General features: G+C 42.1%; 1 protein-coding gene across 1 annotated transcript in view; it reads right to left on the bottom strand.

Moving 5' to 3' along the window:
- Window positions 1-676: 676 nt before the first annotated feature.
- plcd3b (phospholipase C, delta 3b) overlaps window positions 677-21071 on the bottom strand; it is a 60797-nt gene continuing 40402 nt past the window's right edge. Inside the window, exons 4-15 of the mRNA XM_014158672.3 lie at window positions 20264-20393; window positions 19486-19711; window positions 18836-19037; window positions 18467-18611; window positions 17928-18080; window positions 15682-15822; window positions 15223-15376; window positions 13558-13674; window positions 12847-13025; window positions 12451-12586; window positions 3827-3976; window positions 677-3736 (exon numbers count right to left, since the gene is read on the bottom strand). Coding sequence (XP_014014147.3) covers window positions 3534-3736; window positions 3827-3976; window positions 12451-12586; window positions 12847-13025; window positions 13558-13674; window positions 15223-15376; window positions 15682-15822; window positions 17928-18080; window positions 18467-18611; window positions 18836-19037; window positions 19486-19711; window positions 20264-20393 — 1936 coding nt within the window. The 3' untranslated portion in view covers window positions 677-3533. The remainder of the gene's footprint in view (window positions 3737-3826; window positions 3977-12450; window positions 12587-12846; window positions 13026-13557; window positions 13675-15222; window positions 15377-15681; window positions 15823-17927; window positions 18081-18466; window positions 18612-18835; window positions 19038-19485; window positions 19712-20263; window positions 20394-21071) is intronic.

Here is a 21071-nt window from a genome sequence, read left to right as displayed (position 1 = left end):
AAGCAGAGGTGGCACTGAGTACACTAGTATAGCAGCATCTGCTTTTCAAGAACATCTGCAGTGCCTTTTACAGTATCACTACAAAATGCCGCTGTTCATTTGAAATGGTAATGCATACCGGTGTATGAGGAATAAGATCCTGTATCTAATATGCTATTATCAAATCTTTCAAAAATGTGCAGTATGAACTTCGTTTTTATAAGAAACATTAATGTGTTGAAAATTCCAAATTGTTTGCATAGTCAATTTATACACAGCACTGACACACACACTTACCCCACCAGACATGTCACCAGGGGTCTTTTAAGAGTCCCCAAATCGAGAACAAATTCAATAACACGTATAGTATTATATAGAGCCATTATTGCATGGAACTCCCTTCCATCAAAGATTGCTCAAGTGAACAGCAAACCTGGTTTAAAAAACAGATAAAGCAACACCTCTCCCCTATTTGACCAAGATATTGTGTGTATGTACTGATACATATGTAGGCCACATTTGAAATGTTTTACATTGATGTAGTTCTGTCCTTGAGCTGCTTTTGTCTATTAATGTTCTGTATTATTTAATGTTTCATGTCTTGTGTGGACCCCAGGAAGAGTAGCTGCTGCTATCGCAACAGTTAATGGGGATCCTAATAAAATACCATTGCCAAGTATGTCCACACTTTGTAGGATACATTACACCACTTTTCGTTTATTTTATTTTTAATTGATTCAGTTATTACAGCCAGAAATAAATACTGTAAACATTGCATTAACGCAAATTCTTTTAACTCAAACTTTTTGATCTGTATATTTTTGTTGTGGTTGCATAGTACCAGATTCTGACAGTGTTGTGAATCCAAAATGCCCCCGGGGTGAAGTTTTCCCTTGGTACAGATCTAGGATCTGCTTCCCCTCCCCCAATCCTAACCTTAACCATTAGTGAGGGAAATGCAAAACTGACACAACAGCATCTGGGTCACCCGGCCTACACCATCCAACATCCTTTTGGGGGCAAAAGTAGTGCACTGGGCCTTAAATAATCCTATATTAGCAGACCTGTATTACATGCAGAAATGCTGATAATGGAAGATGGATGACACCGTTTTTAAAAAGATATGCCATACAATACAGAAGAATGAAAGAGAAATGGCATTTAGAAGTGTATTTTGGACAAAAACATGTCATATAATAGAACTAAATAGATCAAAAATACAATAGAACTAAAGGATAAACCTAACATACGTAACACATTTGTACTGTAATTTCCCAGTCAGTTTTGTGAATTGAACCCTGTTACCCTCCTCCTCCTCCTCATTATCATCCAATATTTACTGCATCTCCTTCAGTAACATTTTCTTTTTTTTTAAATCACATTTTGTGTGAACACTTAGGTCCATGTTGTTGATACAATATGTTTGGTAATGGAAACCTGAAAGTGTCCTTGAGTTAAAACAATACTTTTCATTGCCTTGGAAAATCACTGTACAAAATAAATAAACTATAGCCAAAATATGTGCAATAAATACCATATATAATAGCGTGACATGGGTGTTTGTATTTTGCACAACAATTACAGTATACAGTTTTCTCCTTATCTTTGCTACAGAAGGACATTTACACAACTTCACTTCGGTCTTTTACACAAACATCACATCTCTCTTTGAATCCATACAATACCATTGAGGAGTAGACCAGGGCCCGTATTCATAAAGCATCTCAGAGTGCTGATCTAGGACCAGGTCCCCCCTGTCCATAAAATCTTATTCATTAGGATCTAAAAGACAAGACTGATCATAGATCAGCATTCCTACTCTGACACAATGTAAACTATTACAAAAACATATTCCTTAAAAAGCATTTGAAAATGGATGTTATTGGTTTACATTACAGCAAATATGTATAAAAATTGTCTATCAAATAATTCAACAACAAAACTAATCTGGGTAATAAACAAGAATATTGTTGTTAAAACTCTTCTTTCAAAGATGACATGATATACATTATGGACAATAGATAATGTATTTAAAATCATTGAAATCACTTTAAAACATTTAAAAAGGCTAGAGTCTCAAACTAACCCCACTTCTTGTCCCAAGTTGAAGATTGTCTAGTCTCAATAACATCTTTCTACAGTACACCTGGCTGTCTCAATACTCTTAAATAAGTTATTTTTCTCCTTTCCTTTACCCTTTTCCTTCATCTCCTTTCCTTAATCACTGATAGGCGGATGGACTTAAATCAATGGCACTCGTGTGAGTTTCCGACTTTCCTTAGCTAACGAGGCATGCTATTTCTCTCAACAACCCATACGCACAGCTGCCAGAGAGTAACAGTTCTAAAAACAATCTTCTGTGCTTGAACAAATTAGATTTGTCAAATTATGCTCTTTGCTGTTCTTCAAGTGCCATGGTCTGAGTCGTCAGAAAAATTATAACGTTCCACATTAGCTACAAGGCTTTCAGGAAAGGTACACTTCATTTGACATGTCCAGCCTGAACGGTCATCATGGACATAAGGACACAGGATAAGAAACTACTTCCAACTATTGAGACACAGCCTATTGAACTTGAACATCACTTGAATGTTGATATCATAAAACTAAAAATGTGAAAACATCATGGACCTGGTTACTCTTTAAACATTTTTTTTTCTTAGACCAATCTGAAATGCTACAAATACATTGTAAATATCTTTCATATCTTCAAAACGTGCTACAAAAAGGCATCAGATCTACTATAGTGCATATTCTAGTATTACTATGATAACTATATCTATCTACAACAACTAGATAACTAAAGTATAATATGAAAATGATAACTATAAAATCTAACTTCTATATGGTTACATCTCTAAAGATGACTCGGCTCGGAAAACTGATAAATCCTTTGAAGAATTATAGCCATAAATCGTGACAGAATTTAATCCAGGGACGCTACAGAGTGATCTTCTCTGTAAGGAACAAATACGTTACACCCTGTAAGCATGTGATTCTTTAAAAATACTGGTGAATAATAATTTATTATACCAGTCCTTTTTATATGCTTCAAATATGCAACGTTCTGTTTGGACGGTTTCCCTGCTCAACAATGGTTGTGGAGGGATGTACCATTGACCCAATACCCTGGCTGGCTATTGGTTGGTAACACTTTTTGTGTTTGGTCCAATCATCACACAAAACAGACAGCCAGAGATCCTGGTCCAGTAGTCTCACAGAATACTGGAGATCGAAGTTCATTACCTTCATTACTATAGATATGCTGTTAGATAATGAATGGTATACAGTAGGACATCCACACTGTTGATGATCTAAACAGTCTCCACTTGGGCCCACTACTTAGATCACTCAAGTTGGGAGGAACCAAGAACAGTGGTTCGTTTTCACGTTCTCTTTAAAAAAAGAATACTGTGAGTGAAGCAGAGGCAGAATTAACTCAATTGAAATGGGAATGGACTGCAACCATGTTTACTACACCATAAAAAAAAGAGTAGAGGACAGAATGAGTTTCATCTTAACCCTGGGTTACTTGGTGGAGCCTGGGGAAAAACTTAATGCTTCTTGGCTGGCGATTTGGCTTGGGACGTGGTTGGAGATATGGCTGGTGATATGGCTACGATCTTGGTTGAGGAGGGAGATTTGGCTGAGGCCTTGGAAGGGCTACTGTGGCAGGGGGTGACCTTAACATGGATGAACAGAGAAGTGGGTGACAGGCTGGAACCATCGACCTTCAGCAGGTGGACATGACGGTAACCTGGGGGCGAGAAGGCACGGGTGAAAGGTCAGACAAACTGATTATTGGCTATAGTCTAAACAGTAAGATATGTTATTTTGACACACACACCTGTGCGGAGGCTGGTGAAGGGCAGGGTGAACTGTCCCAGGAAGTCGTTTCTGGAGGTGAAGTCGTGGTCCTCGACCATGAAGCGCACCAGAGCCAGCTCAGGGACATGCAGAGTGAAGTTGAAGGTACAGTCCCACCGAGGGTTAAACCCTGACAAACCAAAGGAAAGGCGGAGAGCGAAGGGTTCAACGCATAATTCTTTTCATGTATCTTCTATTCATACATCAGGGTTGGGCTCAATTCTATTTCAATTGGAATTTCAGTTTATTCGGTAAATTGAAATGTAGTTGATAACGTAGGGTTAAATCATTAAGGATGGCCTGAATGGATAGCTAACTCTACTTCTTTCAGTAAGCACAATACAATTCACACTGCTTCCTCTTCTACTGCATGTGCATAGAAGAGGAAGCAGTGGCTTCACAATCCATGTGCACACATACACAATCCATGTCCCAATCCATGCGCACACATACACAATCCATGTCTCAATTATCTTAAGGCTTAAAAATCCTTCTTTAACATGTCCCCTCCCCTTCATCTACACTGATCGAAGTGGATATCACAAATGACATCAATAAGGAATCATAGCAGTCTGTCATGAAAATAGTTAGTGTTTACAAACACTATTATCATCAGCATAGTCTCTACTCTCCTCTCCTCATCAGCATGTCATTCCTCCTCTTTTCTATTAGCCACGTGCGGAATGTCATTGAACTATTTACCTTATAGCATATGTGCACGGAACAATAATTGCACATTCCTCACGCTTGCTGTTTAACCTGTTTAGGATAGGGGGCAGAATTTTCACGGCCGGATAAAAAAACGTACCCGATTTAATCTGGTTATTACTCCTGCCCAGAAACTAGAATATGCATATAATTAGTAGATGTGGATAGAAAACACCCTAAAGTTTCTAAAACTGTTTGAATGGTGTCTGTGAGTATAACAGAACTCATATGGCAGGCCAAAACCTGAGAAGATTCCATACAGGAAGTGCCCTCTCTGACCATTTCTTGTCCTTCTATAGCCTCCTTATGGAAAATAGAGGATCTCTGCTGTAACATGACATTTTCTAAGGCTCCCATAGGCTCTCAGAAGGCGCCAGAACGGGGAATGATGACTCTGCAGTCCCTGGGTGAAAAACAGTAGGGCTGTTGGAAAGTGATCGTTCTGAGAACAATGACACGGGCGTGCGCGTGCATGTGAAGACTCCATTTTCTATTTTCAGTCTTTGAACGAAAACAAGGTCTCCCGGTCGGAATATTATCGCTATTTTACGAGAAAAATCGCATAAAAATTGATTTTAAACAGCGTTTGACATGCTTCGAAGTACGGTAATGGAATATTTTGAAATTCTTTGTCACGATACGCGCCGGCGCGTCACCCTTCGGATAGTGTCTTGAACGCAAGAACAAAACGCAGCTATTTGGATATAACTTTGGATTATTTGGAACCAAAACAACATTGGGTGTTGAAGTAGAAGTCCTGGGAGTGCATTCTGACGAAGAACAGCAAAGGTAATCCAATTTTTCTTATAGTAAATCTGAGTTGGGTGAGTGCCAAACTTGGTGGGTGTCAAAATAGCTAGCCATGATGGCCGGGCTATCTACTCAGAATATTGCAAAATGTGCTTTCACCGAAAAGCTATTTTAAAATCGGACACCGCGATTGCATAAAGGAGTTCTGTATCTATAATTCTTAAAATAATTGTTATGTTTTTTGTGAACGATTATCGTGAGTAATTTAGTAAATTCACAGGAAGTTTTCGGTGGGTATGCTAGTTCTGAACGTCACATGCTAATGTAAAAAGCTGTTTTTTGATATAAATATGAACTTGATTGAACAAAACATGCATGTATTGTATAACATAATGTCCTAGGAGTGTCATCTGATGAAGATCATCAAAGGTTAGTGCTGCATTTAGCTGTGGTTTTGGTTTTTGTGACATTATATGCTTGCTTGAAAAATGGGTGTGTGATTATTTCTGGCTGGGTACTCTCCTGACATAATCTAATGTTTTGCTTTCGTTGTAAAGCCTTTTTGAAATCGGACAATGTGGTTAGATAAAGGAGAGTCTTGTCTTTAAAATGGTGTAAAATAGTCATATGTTTGAAAAATTGAAGTTTTTGGATTTTTGAGGAGTTTGTAATTCGCGCCACGCTCTACCATTGGATATTAGCGAGGCGTTCCGCTACGGAACATCTAGATGTAAGAGGTTACCTATAGGCACACTCTTGCAATTATCACCTTCTCTCTCTCAAGCAATGGGCATTAATCTTGGGATGTATTTATATGTCAAACTTGCCCATGTTCTCTTACAGTTCATTGGAACTCCTTACTCCCAGAAATGATCAAATTAATTAGAATTTTTTTTTTTAATTTTATTTTTTTAGGACAAACAAATAAATTGATTAATAAAATTTGCTAAATTAAAACTTTGCTGTTCTACAGGTGGTGTCGGGGTAAGTAAAAAGAAATGGAGTAGGACCTAGGGCTGTTACGATGAACGTATTACCGCCACACCGGCTGTCACGAGACCATTTAGGCACGGTAATTAGGCTTCTCCAAGCTCTGATGCTGCTGATGGTCATTAGTATCCTACCAAACTTGCTAACTGCCTGGTACTCAACACTTTATTGTCCCTCTAATCACGCTGACATCAATGCAAATCACAAATCTAATCAAACACTTCATGAGAGCCCATGAGCTCATGTTGTGCAACATTTCTATAGGCTATGCAATTGCGTGAGAAAACAGTGATGGCTTCTATTAAAAAGAGGAGGATCTCATCAGCTTTCTATAGGCTAGGCCTACAATATTTATTTATCAACTTTCCTAATACAGTTGAAGTCAGAAGTTTACATACACTTAGGTTGGAGTCATTAAAACTCGTTTTTCAACCACTCCACAAATGTTTTGTTAACAAACTATAGTTTTGGCAAGTCGGTTAGAACATCTACTTTGTGCATGACACAAGTCATTTTTCCAACAATTGTTTACAGATAGAAGTTGACATACACTAAGTTGACTGTGCCTTTAAACAGCTTGGAAAATTCCAGAAAATGACGTCATGGATTTAGAAGCTTCTGATAGGCTAATTGACATCATTAGGTGTACCTGTGGATGTATTTCAAGGCCTACCTTCAAACTCAGTGCCTCAGTGCCTCTTTGCTTGACATCATGGGAAAATCTAAATAAATCAACCAAGACAAGTCTGGTTCATCCTTGGGACCAATTTCCAAATGCCTGAAAGTACCACGTTCATCTGTACAAACAATAGTACGCAAGTATAAACACCATGGGACCACACAGCCATCATACAGCTCAGGAAGAGACGCGTTCTGTCTCCTAGAGATGAACGTACTTTGGTGCGAAAAGTGCAAATCAATCCCAGAACAACAGCAAAGGACCTTGTGAAGATGCTGAAGGAAACAGGTTCAAAAGTATCTACAGTCGTGGCCAAAAGTTTTGAGAACGACACAAATATTAATTTCCACAAAGTTTGCTGCTTCGGTGTCTTTAGATATTTTTGTCAGATGTTACTATGGAATACTGAAGTATAATTACAAGCATTTCATAAGTGTCAAAGGCTTTTATTGACAATTACATGAAGTTGATGCAAAGAGTCAATATTTGCAGTGTTGATCCTTCTTTTTCAAGACCTCTGCAATCCGCCCTGGCATGCTGTCAATTAACTTCTGGGCCACATCCTGACTGATGGCAGCCCATTCTTGCATAATCAATGCTTGGAGTTGGTCAGAATTTGTGGGTTTTTGTTTGTCCACCCGCCTCTTATCATTCTTTATTCATGGCTGGGTTCTTAGGCAAAATTGTGAGTGAGCCCACTCCCTTGGCTGAGAAGCAACTCCACACGTGAATGGTCTCAGGATGCTTTACTGTTGGCATGACACAGGACCGATGGTAGCGCACACCTTGTCTTCTCCGGACAAGCTTTTTTGCGGATGCCCCAAACAATCAGAAAGGGGATTCATCAGAGAAAATGACTTTACCCCAGTCCTCAGCAGTCCAATCCCTGTACCTTTTGCAGAATATCAGTCTGTCCCTGATGTTTTTCCTGGAGAGAAGTGGCTTCTTTGCTGCCCTTCTTGACACCAAGCCATCCTCCAAAAGTCTTCGCCTCACTGTGTGTGCAGATGCACTCACACCTGCCTTCAAGCTCTGTACTGGTGGTGCCCCTGAATCAACTTTAGGAGACGGTCCTGGCGCTTGCTGGACTTTCTTGGGCGCCCTGAAACCTTCTTCACAACAATTGAACCGCTCTCCTTGAAGTTCTTGATGATCCAATAAATGGTTGATTTAGGTGCAATCTTACTGGCAGCAATATCCTTGTCTGTGAAGCCCTTTTTGTGCAAAGCAATGATGATGGCATGAAGCCCTGACCTCAATCCTATAGAACATTTGTGGGCAGAACTGAAAAAGCGTATGCGAGCAAGGAAGCCTACAAACCTGCCTCAGTTACACCAGCTCTGTCAGGAGGAATGAGCCAAAATTCACCCAACTTGTTGTGGGAAGCTTGTGGAAGGCTACCTGAAATGTTTGACCCAAGTTAAACAATTTAAAGGCAATGTTACCAAATACTAATTGAGTGTATGTAAACTTCTGACCCACTGGGAATGTGATGAAAGAAATAAAAGATGAAATAAATAATTCTCTACTATTATTCTGACATTTCACATTCTTAAAATAAAGTGGTGATCCTAACTGACCTAAAACAGGGAATTTTTACTAGGATTAAATGTCAGGAATTGTGAAAAACTGAGTTTAAATGTACACTGCTCAAAAAAATAAAGGGAACACTTAAACAACACATCCTAGATCTGAATGAAAGAAATAATCTTATTAAATACTTTTTTCTTTACACAGTTGAATGTGCTGACAACAAAATCACACAAAAATAATCAATGGAAATCCAATTTATCAACCCATGGAGGTCTGGATTTGGAGTCGCACTCAAAATTAATGTGGAAAACCACACTACAGGCTGATCCAACTTTGATGTAATGTCCTTAAAACAAGTCAAAATGAGGCTCAGTAGTGTGTGTGGCCTCCACGTGCCTGTATGACCTCCCTACAACGCCTGGGCATGCTCCTGATGAGGTGGCGGATGGTCTCCTGAGGGATCTCCTCCCAGACCTGGACTAAAGCCAACTCCTGGACAGTCTGTGGTGCAACGTGGCATTGGTGGATGGAGCGAGACATGATGTCCCAGATGTGCTCAATTGGATTCAGGTCTGGGGAACGGGCGGGCCAGTCCATAGCATCAATGCCTTCCTCTTGCAGGAACTGCTGACACACTCCAGCCACATGAGGTCTAGCATTGTCTTGCATTAGGAGGAACCCAGGGCCAACCGCACCAGCATATGGTCTCACAAGGGGTCTGAGGATCTCATCTCGGTACCTAATGGCAGTCCGGCTACCTCTGGCGAGCACATGGAGGGCTGTGCGGCCCCCCAAAGAAATGCCACCCCACACCATGACTGACCCACCACCAAACCGGTCATGCTGGAGGATGTTGCAGGCAGCAGAACGTTCTCCACGACGTCTCCAGACTCTGTCACGTATGTCACATGTGCTCAGTGTGAACCTGCTTTCATCTGTGAAGAGCACAGTGGCAAATTTGCCAATCTTGGTGTTCTCTGGCAAATGCCAAACGTCCTGCACGGTGTTGGGCTGTAAGCACAACCCCCACCTGTGGACGTCGGGCCCTCATACCACCCTCATGGAGTCTGTTTCTGACCGTTTGAGCTGACACATGCACATTTGTGGCCTGCTGGAGGTCATTTTGCAGGGCTCTGGCAGTGCTCCTCCTGCTCCTCCTTGCACAAAGGCGGAGGTAGTGGTCCTGCTGCTGGGTTGTTGCCCTCCTACGGCCTCCTCCACGTCTCCTGATGTACTGGCCTGTCTCCTGGTAGCGCCTCCAGGCTCTGGACACTACGTTGACAGACACAGCAAACCTTCTTGCCACAGCTTGCATTGATGTGCCATCCTGGATGAGCTGCACTACCTGAGCCACTTGTGTGGGTTGTAGACTCCGTCTCATGCTACCACTAGAGTGAAAGCACCGCCAGCATTCAAAAGTGACCAAAACATCAGCCAGGAAGCATAGGAACTGAGAAGTGGTCTGTGGTCTCCACCTGCAGAACCACTCCTTTATTGGGGGTGTCTTGCTTATTGCCTATAATTTCCACCTGTTGTCTATTCCATTTGCACAACAGCATGTGACATTTATTGTCAATCAGTGTTGCTTACTAAGTGGACAGTTTGATTTCACAGAAGTGTGATTGACTTGGAGTTACATTATGTTGTTTAAGTGTTCCCTTTATTTTTTTGAGCAGTATATTTGGCTAAGGTGTATGTAAACTTCCAACTTCAACTGTATTAAACACATTACTTCTCTTTACAACAGGAGTATAGCCTACCAGGCTGGCATGAAAATGAACCGCGGGAAAAGCGTCCTCCATTCGCTATTTAAGTCCATAGATGACATGTATTTTTTTTCCCGCTGCCCCTGTTGAGACAGGTGCATGATAATGGTCCATTCTAAATCAAAACTAATTTTCACACATATATTATTTAGTATATGTAAAGACAATATTAAATCAAGAATAGTCTGATGGGTGACAATATTAACCTATCACTTCTGAATGATATATTATCACTTGTGAATGATGCCCAGCTTAAGGCAAGAAACCGAAATGCCTTTTTCAAATCATAATACACCTCATGTAGCCTAGCCCATAGACCTACACTACCGTTCAAAAGTTTGGGGTCATTTAGAAATTAAAATAACATCAAAGTGATCAGAAATACAGTGTAGACATTGTTAATGTTGTAAATGACTATTGTAGCTGGAAACGGCTGATTTATTGGGGGGGAATATCTACCTAGGTGTACAGAGGCCCATTATCAGCAACCATCACTCCTGTGTTCCAATGGCACGTTGTGTTAGCTAATCCAAGTTTATCATTTTAAAAGGCTAATTGATCATTAGAAAACCCTTTTGCAATTATGTTAGCACAGCTGAAAACTGTTGTTCTCATTAAAGAAGCAATAAAACTGGCCTTCTTTAGACTAGCTGAGTACCTGAAGCATCAGCATTTGTGGGTTCGATTACAGGCTCAAAATGGCCAGAAACAAAACTTTCTTCTGAAACTCGTCAGTCTATTCTTGTTCTGAGAAATTAAGGCTATTCCATGCGAGAAATTGCCAAGAAACTGAAGATCTCATACAACGCTGTGTACTACTCCCTTCACAGAACATCGCAAACTGGCTCTAACCAGAATTGAAAGAGGAGTGGGAGGCCCCGGTGCACAACTGAGCAAGGACAAGTACATTAGAGTGTCTAGTTAAGGAAACAGAAGCCTCATAAGTCCTCAACTGGCAGCTTCATTAAATAGTAACCGTAAAACACCAGTCTCAATGTCAACAGTGAAGAGGCGATTCCGGTACGCTGGCCTGCTAGGCAGAGTACAGAGAGATCCATGATGAAAACCTGCTCCAGAGCACTCTGCCCCAGTCTGAGGTCCTAAGGTTCACATTCCAACAGGACAATGACCCTAAGCACACAGCCAAGACAACGCAAGAGTGGCCCCAGGACAAGTCTCTGAATGTCCTTGAGTGGCCCAGCCAGAGCCCGGACATGAACCTGATCGAACATCTCTGAAGAGAACTGAAAATAGCTGTGCAGTGACGCTCCCCATCCAACCTGACAGAACTTCAGAGGATCTGCAGAGAAGAATGGGAGAAACTCCCCAAATACAGGGGTGCCAACGTTGTAGAGTCATACCCAAGACGACTCGAGGCTGTAATCACTGCCAAAGGTGCTTCAGAAAAGTAGTGAGTAAAGGGGTCTGAATACTTATGTAAATATGATATTTCCGTTTTTATTTTTAATACATTTGAAAAAAAAAAAAAAAACCTGTTGTTGCTTTGTCATTAGGGGGTATTGTGTGTAGATTGATCCATTTTAGAATAAGGCTGTAACGTAACAAAATTCAGTGGTGTAAAGTACTTAAGACTACTTTGAAGTGCTACTTAAGTCGTTTTTTGGGGTATATGTACTTTGCTTTACTATTTATATATTTTTTTACCAACTTTTACTTCACTACTGTACTAAAGAACATTATGTAATTTTTACTCCATACATTTTCCTGACACCCAAAAGTACTCGTTACATTTTGACAGGAAAATGGTCCAACTCGCACACTTATCAAGAGAACATCTCTGGTCATCCCTAATGCCTCTGATCTGGCAGATTCATTAAACACAAATGCTTAGTTTGTAAATTTTGTCTGGGTGTTGGAGTGTACCTGGTTTGTTTAATATAAGGAATTTGAAATGATTTATACTTTTACTTTTGATACTTATGTACAGTTTAGCAATTCCATTTACTTTTGATACTTAAGTACATTTAAAACAAAATACTTTTAGACTTTTACTCAAGTAGTATTTTATTGGGTGATTTTCACTTTTACTTGAGTAATTTTCCATGAAGGTATCTTTACTTTTACTCAAGTATGACAATTGAGTACTTTTTCCACCACTGACAAAATGTGGAAAAAGTCAAGGGGTCTGAATACTTTCCAAATGCACTGTATATTTACCATTGTTGTCCACGCGGGGGGTCATCTTCTTGTTGTTGTCGATGGGAACGCCATGGGTCTCCACCCACACCTGAGGGTCCACGATGGAGCTGGGTTTATCCCACTCTGGCTTGGGAAGCTGCTGGGCCGAGATCACCTGCATGGGATTGGTTATAATGGGATTGGGGAAAAACAGGAATGGGAGAAACGGGAATTGGGAAAAACAGGATTGTCAGAAATAGCATTAGAGAAAAGTGAGGCATTGATTTTAATTTTATACATTGCATTTATTTTTCGCGATAGTCTGAACTTGTTACCTTCTCAATGGCCTCTTGGCGGATTGACAAAGTGGTATAGAACTGAGTTAAATTGGATTGATTTGGGGGGCTGTCGGGGCATCCAGGAACGCCCACTTACCCGTATGGTGAGGAGGGTGGGGTCGTGTCCGGGTCCTCCCCCCGTGTTCTCGGGGTTGAAGTTGCAGTCGGGGCGGGTCAGGAAGGAGGGCTTGAGGACGTATCCGCAAAGGCCGTTGGGTAAAAAGCGCCCCCGGTTCAGGTCCATCTCTTCCCCTGCCGTCTGGAAGTTCAGCGCCACTGGAGAAACAAATATTTCAGTTACTTACTGTGAATTAGTGCGTTGATTTAAAGCCTAGACATTAGCCAGATCATCTGCCTGCCACAAGAGTGTTTTAGTGCATTACAGGACATACTGTAGGTCATTACTGGATAATCACTGTGGTTTAGAGTTACAATGTATTGTGCTTTATTTATCTGTCTAAGTAATGAGAGAATTTATGTTGTCCATTAGAGTGTAATAGAATGCTGGAATACTGCTCTGTAATGGAGTGTAAGGCACTGACCAGCGTAGCAACACACAATCTCCAACACAATCTGGAATTCACAAATACTATTAAATCTGGCAACCAACATTGGCCTCCCACTGAGGAACAGTGTACCTGGTAAACACTTTTTCACATTTCTGAGATGGGCCATACTAACCATATTTCTTGAAAACACGCTATGAAAGTAGATATGTTACATTTTGCAGTTTGTGGCGTTCTACTTTCATGGCGTATTGCAGGGAACATAATCTGGCAACTTCAGAGAGTGGTTACAATGTACTGACCAATCTGGCAACCGCCGTTCCACATATCCTGGGGATCGTAGTTGGAGGACTGCAGGCGTTGTCCTGAGGGATATATCCTGCTCAACTGATGGCTGTTGTGACGGACAAAATGCTTCCCTGCAGGAGGGGGAGAAAGAAGGAGGGCAAGGGTAGTTAAAACACTGGCAAAAGGGAAAAACAGAGAAGCCTATGTGGTGAACAAGGTTGTTTTCATTAGGGCAGGAAGGGTCCAGGTAGACCCTTCATGTTTCAATCTGTTTTCTTCCATTTGGTGTGTAATGAACACAGCCCAGGTGTCTTGTCTTCCCAATAGGGAATCAACAGGGCCTGCAGAAAAATAGCCTAGTGTACATATTAATAATAATAATAATAATAATTGATTGGACTTAGAAAACACTTTTTCTAGAGACCCAAAGGGCTTTAAATAGCAAGGGGGAAGCTCACCTCATCCACCACCAATGTTAAGCACTGTCACGTCCTGGCCAGTATAAGGTTAATTGTTTTTGTAGTTTGGTCAGGACGTGGCAGAGGGTATTTGTTTTATGTGGTTCGGGGTGTTGTGTTTGTGTAAAGGGTGTTTGATTTAGTATTTCCGGGTTTTGGTTTATGTTTAGTTAATTCTATGGTTAGTCTAGTGTGTGTGTTTCTATGTTTGGTTGATTGGGGTTGGGACTCTCAGTTGAAGGCAGGTGTTGTCTATCTGCCTTTGATTGAGAGTCCCATATATTAGGGTGTGTTTGTGTGTGTGATTTGTGGGTGATTATTCTGTGTATAGCCTTGTGCCTTACCAGACTGTTTATTTGTCGAGTGTTCGTTTTTTCGTTATTTTGTATGTTCATTTTTGAGAGTAATTAAAAATCAAGATGAGCATTCACGTACCTGCTGCGTTTTGGTCCTCATTCACCGACAACAACCGTGACAAGCACCCACTTGGGTGATGCACGGCAACCAATTTGCACCAGACCACACATCAGCTATCAGGTGGAGAGGTGAGGAGTGATATATGCAAATTAGGAATGAGGAGGATAATTAGGTGGCCAGGTTGGGCACTTAGCCAGGTCACCAGGGTTAACACCTTACAATAAGTGCCATGACATTTTTAACAACCACAGAGAGTCAGGACACCCGTTTAACGTCCCATCCCAAAGACGCCAAACTACTCAAGGCGATGTCCCCACCACTGCCCTGGGGCATTGGGATCTCCTTAGACCAGAGGGAAGAGTGCCCCCTACTGGCCCTCCAACACCACTTCCAGCAGCATCTGGTCTCCCATCCAGGGACTGACCAGGACTGACCCTCTAGGCTTCAGAGGCAAGCCAGCAGTGGGATGCAGGGTGGTATGCTGCTGGCGCGCGTGGGTGTGTGCGCATGTGGGTCCGTGTGTATGTGTTTACATACAATGCTAACTAACAGAGAAGCCTGTTGATGATGTAATTGGCTAAGTGTGTAGAGTAGACTAATTGTACTCCTGAGCTTTTACTGACCTATTATCTTTTGGGAGCTATTAGGTTACTCTGTTAATTAGCATTGTATGTAAACACACACACACACACACACAGACACACATTGGCAGATACGCACACACACACACACACACACACGCACACGCACACACACACACACACACAAAAAGCCCCCCCCTACACAAACACACACTCTACATACCTGATTCTTTGACGTATTTGAGGGCTTCGCTCTCGGAGAAGGAGGACATCTCTGTAGGGGGTTTCTTTGCTGCCTGGTCAAAGCCTTTAAAGGGAACACTGCGCGTGTACACCACCAGGTCTGACAGCTCTGGACTCAGCTTAGAGATACCCGGCTAAGGAGGTACACACATACACACACACACACACACACACACACACACACACACACACACACACACACACACACACACACACCGGGTGGGGAAGAGGGAGTAGGAAGCAGAGAGAGAAAGGAAAGGCAAAGTTACTAGTACTACATGAGATCAAGAAAGCCGATACTATGCACAATCAGCAAATCAGCGGATTCAGCAAGAAAGACAGACAAAAGACGCACGCACGCACGCACGCACACACACACACACACACACACACACACACACACACACACACACACACACACACACACACACACACACACCTTCTTCTCCTCCTTCTTTTTGCTCTCTGCATGGCTACACTCACACTCCTCCGAGGAGCTGAGGTCTGAAGAACTGGAGGAGCTCTCCAGCTCCACCACTCTCTCCTTCTTCCCCTTCACCAGGATCTTCCCTTTCAGCGCCTACATACACACATGTAAAAACAGATGGATAAAACGCACACACTTTGGCTATCCATGAACGCACATACGTATAGGCAGGTAGAAGTGCACACACACACACACACACACACACACACACACACACACACACACACACCACACACACACACACACACACACACACACACACACACACACACACACACACACACACACCCATAAGCAGGCACACACCTACACACACTTACACACACACGCACACACATTTTAAATACTTTATTTGAATCGACCAATCAAATTTACATTAAAAAAGGTCCCTGTATGCATGGCACTGAAGGGTACAGAAAGCACCTCATTCATTCAGCTAGGCTGCCCACGACAGCTGAAACAGAGCAGTGCCTAGCCAAATGATTTGCCCTAGTTTATGTCAGACCCACAATCTGGAGGCCACGCACTGCAAGCCTGTGTACGTGGCCGAGACTGCCAAATATCAGCGCCACCAGCTTGCACCTACACCCGAGGCTGTCCAAGCGTGCCACGTGGGGCTGTTATTTAAGAAGCTTGTCGCCAAAGGCCTGCTCCACGTAGCCGTCAAATGAGCATTCCACTTCCAAAATGGGCACCTCCCTCTGCCCTCCCCCCACAACAACAACATCTGGCGTATTTGGCACACAGGAAAACACATCATCATGTACATCAAACCCGCTTCCTCTTACACAAGAATGTTTATGGATGTGTGCTGATGGTGAGACTACCTGTCTCACTTTACTGGCTATCAGGTATTTTCTACAATGTAGAAAATAGTACAAATAAATAAAAACCCTGGAATGAGTAGGTGTGTACAAACTTTGGACAGGTACTGTATATGATATGGGTATTATTTGAACTGGCTAACCAGCTAACTTAACGTTAGCTCCCTAGCTAACAAGCTTAAACTAACCACAACATTGTTTAGAAAGTTGCTTTTAGTTGCCTGGTTTGATAAATTGACATATACCAAACAAATTTCTAAATGGATGGGTTTATTGGCTTTAAAATACACCAGTTATGCTATTTTGGACCACTAAAGGCTGGTTTATACTAAGTCTATCGACATGTCTATAAACAGTTGTCGCAGTGACATCATGAACATTCTATTGTCGTCTGACATCGAACTTGTCGTTGTCGTTATGAGAAAGTACAAACACAAAAACGACAGGCTGCATGACATCAGCAGCCCAATAGAATGTTCATGATGTCACTGCGACAACTGTTTATAGACATGTTGATAGACTTAGTTGATAGACTTAGTATAAACCAACCTTTAGTCTTGAAATCTTTGTTTGTTAAGTACACTACCGTACTCACTCTGTTTAGCACATGGTCTCACATGTGAATCCTTAAAGAGATGGGTGGGGCCAAGGCTTAAGAGGGTGTGAACGATGCTGAATGGGTGTAAAGAAAGAAGAGGTCTTCAGTAGGTGTACCAAAACATTCAAGGGCCATTTTCTCGAATGCCCGGTAAATTAAAATGTTGCCAGTCAAATGTCCTGCGCCACATTTTCCTAACGGAAAACCTGACACACACACACTCCTGATGTTGTAAGAAAGGAATGGCAGATGGGCCCACCGAAGCCATAGCAGAGCTCAATATTGTTATTATTCAATAGGCCATAGTTTACAAATGCTAGCTTTTAAATTTTGGATGACAGTTGCTAAAACTCAAAAACAGGAAGTGGTGAGGAATTTGAATCTGAAATGTAGTACAAGTTGAAATCCTCACTAGTGACTAAGAGCCAATGAGTCAGCAGCTATTTTAAGAATAAATAATGAAATTCCATTCAAAGCACTCTCTCTAAGGAGCAGAGCAGAGAGGGGTGCGTGTTGTCTGTTCTTGGCTGAAAGGAGGAGACAGAGACTAAGAGAGAGAGAGAAGAAGAGATATTCTGGCAAATTTATTACGATATTTGTGAGGAAGAAAACACATCACTGTTTATGGCTGTAATGACAGCGATTGGGTCTCGAGCTTTGAACCAATCCTTTTTGGGAGATCGCGTGTCAAAAAGTTTGAGAACCACTGCATTATAGAATAGTAGTAGTGTAGTGTAGAATAGGAATGTATAGTAGTAGTACAGTAGTAGTCCCACCTCTGGTGAGGGCAGACTCTGGAGCTGTTGCTCATTGAGGGGCTTGGTGAGCAGCTTGTCCCCCAGGATGGAGCGCAGGTGTCGGGCCATGACCGCCTGCTGCTCCACACTGCAGTGGTTCTCAAGGGACAGGATTAGAGGGTACGGAGACGCCTGGAAGATGAGACGGCAACGGAAGAGAAGAAGGTGGAGGGAAAGAGGGTGGAAAAATATTACATCTTAATTAATTCTTAACTCTCAACCACGCATCACCCTTGGCGATGGATCGAATTCTGTTTGGGCCACTCTCCTATCTGTCTAACCTAACCCTCTCTATATATATATATATATACATATATATATATATATATATATACACAACAACAAAAAAGGCACACCCAGAGACAAATGTAATATTTGCTTCTGTCTATACCTAAACAAATACCAGTAGCTAGTAATCTTCCAAACTAGTCTAATGTAAGGGGTTAAAAACTACAAAATACAATACACAGTCATTAAAATGAATGGCATTGGACTGCTAATGGAGTATTGGAGTTTACTTTGAAGGCGTACTCGGCGATGGTCTCGATGACTTCTGTGAAGGGCACTTTGGAGGTGAGTGTGTGACCGTGGTAGATGACCGGCTCCCCTTTGTCCCCATCCCAACAGTCTAACTCCACACAGCGACAGCCTTGGTTCAGAGCCCTGGGACAGAGGAAACACACGTTAACGCACACACACGTTAACATCCTGGTGTTAACACAAAACACACACAGTATACACACACAGACTTAAAACACATGTATAGAGTGTGTTTTCTAGTGCTCAATATAAGGTGATGTGGTGTTTGTGTGTTTATGTGTGTACGTCTATGCCTGTGAATGCGTGTGTGTATGCACGCATACATTTCCATACATGTGTATGTTCACCTGATATAAGCCTCCGTGCTGCTGTAGCCAGTAACCTGGTCACTGGTGAGGTAGGTGTTGTGTGAGGAGGAGATGAAGTAGTGGGCCAGAGATCTGGTCATGTCCTGGTACACCCTGGCGTGGTCCGGGTCAAACACATTGTTCTCCTTGGACAGCATGTACATGGTGAAACCATTGGGTGTCATGTACCCATTCTTCTGGGCTGTGCAGGGCATAGGTACATAGTTGGTATGGGACTGATAGAAAAAACAACATACCAAAATATACATTGATTTGCTTGTGTTAATGTACAGTAGGTACAACAATTATTTAATTTGGATACATTTTGGGGACAATAAGGTGAGCTGAAGGTAGAAATAGTATGGAGGAAGTGAGAAAAGGGCTATATTCCAATCTAAAAAGACCCTAACTCCCTTAACTTTTGGCCATACAGGTAGTTTAGCACTTAGTGTACCTTAGTGCTTGGCTTAGCACTTAGTGTAGTGTAGCACTTGTGTAGCTTAGCACTTAGCATAGTGTAGCACTAGCGTAGCTTAGAACTTAAGAGTAGTGTATCACTTAGCATAGCTAAATTAACATGTTAGCTTCACTCAATGCTAACTAAGTAGCACTGAGTGTCGCTTAGCACAACCATTAGCATGTAAGCGTACCCCACTCATTGAGCTCGTAGGTGAGGATCAGACTCTGAGCGTGGATCAGCGAGGAGTCCTCTCCCTGGTCTTTCAGGAAGTCCTTCAGGTCCACGGTGGAGAGCACACAGCCGTTAGCCGAGTAGCGGCTAAACACGGCGTCCAGATCCGGCCGCCGCAACAGCTCCCTACAGAACACCTCGATTTCCCCGTGGTCCAGACGACCGTCACACGACCGGTCACACTTCTGATGGGAGGAGGGCGGGAATATTTCCAAAGGGATCAAGTCAATGGATGAACATGATCAAAGTTATTGTTTCAAGGCAAGCTAATAAAATAGTCCCCTGGTCACAGTCATCATTTTCAACTTCATTTTAATTTGTCAATTGGACCTGCATGAATTGAATCAAAAAATATCAAACAAGCTATGGGATTGAATTTGGAGCTACAGCTGAAATGTTACTGAAATGTCACTGACTCCAACCATAGATGAACTTTTTCAAAGTCTTGCCCTCTGAGTATGATGTATCAGTTGCAGACATACAGTATCATTTGAAATGAGCTATTTCTGGACGACAGGACAGAAACAAATATTTGACAAGTAAGGACAATGCAGTGTGATGCTAATCTATATCCAATGTTTCCCCTACCATAGGCTAGGCGGGCTCCCCACCTAGCTTTAACTCCCTCCCTTTCTAAAAGAGTTTGGCTTCTTTGGCAATTTTAGTGCCAGTGAGCTTGGGTGTTGCTATAGGGCTGGAAATGAATCTAGGGGAAATAATGTCTATGGTCTGCTCACCTTAAAGAGGTTGCGTGCATACTCTTCATTTAGGTCAATGTTGATCATGGTGAGCAGCCCCTGGACCTCCTCGTAGCTCAACTTCTCGTCATGGTTCAGGTCGGCCCGTTTCATATAGCCATGGATCCAGGTGACCACACGCAGTCAAGGACAACGGTGGACAGATTAAACTATAGCACCCTCTCCACATGAAAGTCAAAAGGGCTGCTTTGGCTCATCCAGGGATGTACTGCACATTGGTGGGTGGTGAATGGAGGGAGTTCAGCCCAATATGTCAAATGCTTTATTATGCAATAATGGGCATGACGCCTCTGAAAACATACTGCATACCCACGTCGTTATCATCATCATCATCTAGGGTCTCTCTCTCTCGCTCTCTCTATCTCCATATATACAAACTCAGCAAAAAAAGAAACAGACCTTTTTCAGGAACCTGTCTTTCAAAGATAATTCATAAAAATATAAATAACTTCACAGATCTTCATTGTAAAGGGTTTAAACACTGTTTCCCATGCTTGTTCAATGAACCATAAACAATTAATGAACATGCACCTGTGGAACGGTCGTTAAGACACTAACAGCTTACAGACGGTAGGCAATTAAGGTCACAGTTATGAAAACTTAGGACATTAAAGATTCCTTTCTACTGACTCTAAAAAACACCAAAAGAAAGACGCCCAGGGTCCCTGCTCATCTGCGTGAACGTGCCTTAGGCATGCTGCAAGGAGGCATGAGGACTGCAGATGTGGCCAGGGCAATAAATTGCAATGTCCGTACTGTGAGACTCCTAAGACAGCGCTACAGGGAG

Source organism: Salmo salar, chromosome 19 (genome assembly GCF_965601325.2).
Source record: "Salmo salar chromosome 19, fSalSal1, whole genome shotgun sequence".
NCBI classification, from domain to species: domain Eukaryota; kingdom Metazoa; phylum Chordata; class Actinopteri; order Salmoniformes; family Salmonidae; genus Salmo; species Salmo salar.
Note: the sequence above shows the minus strand (reverse complement) of the source record. Positions and strands in the feature narration are given on the sequence as shown.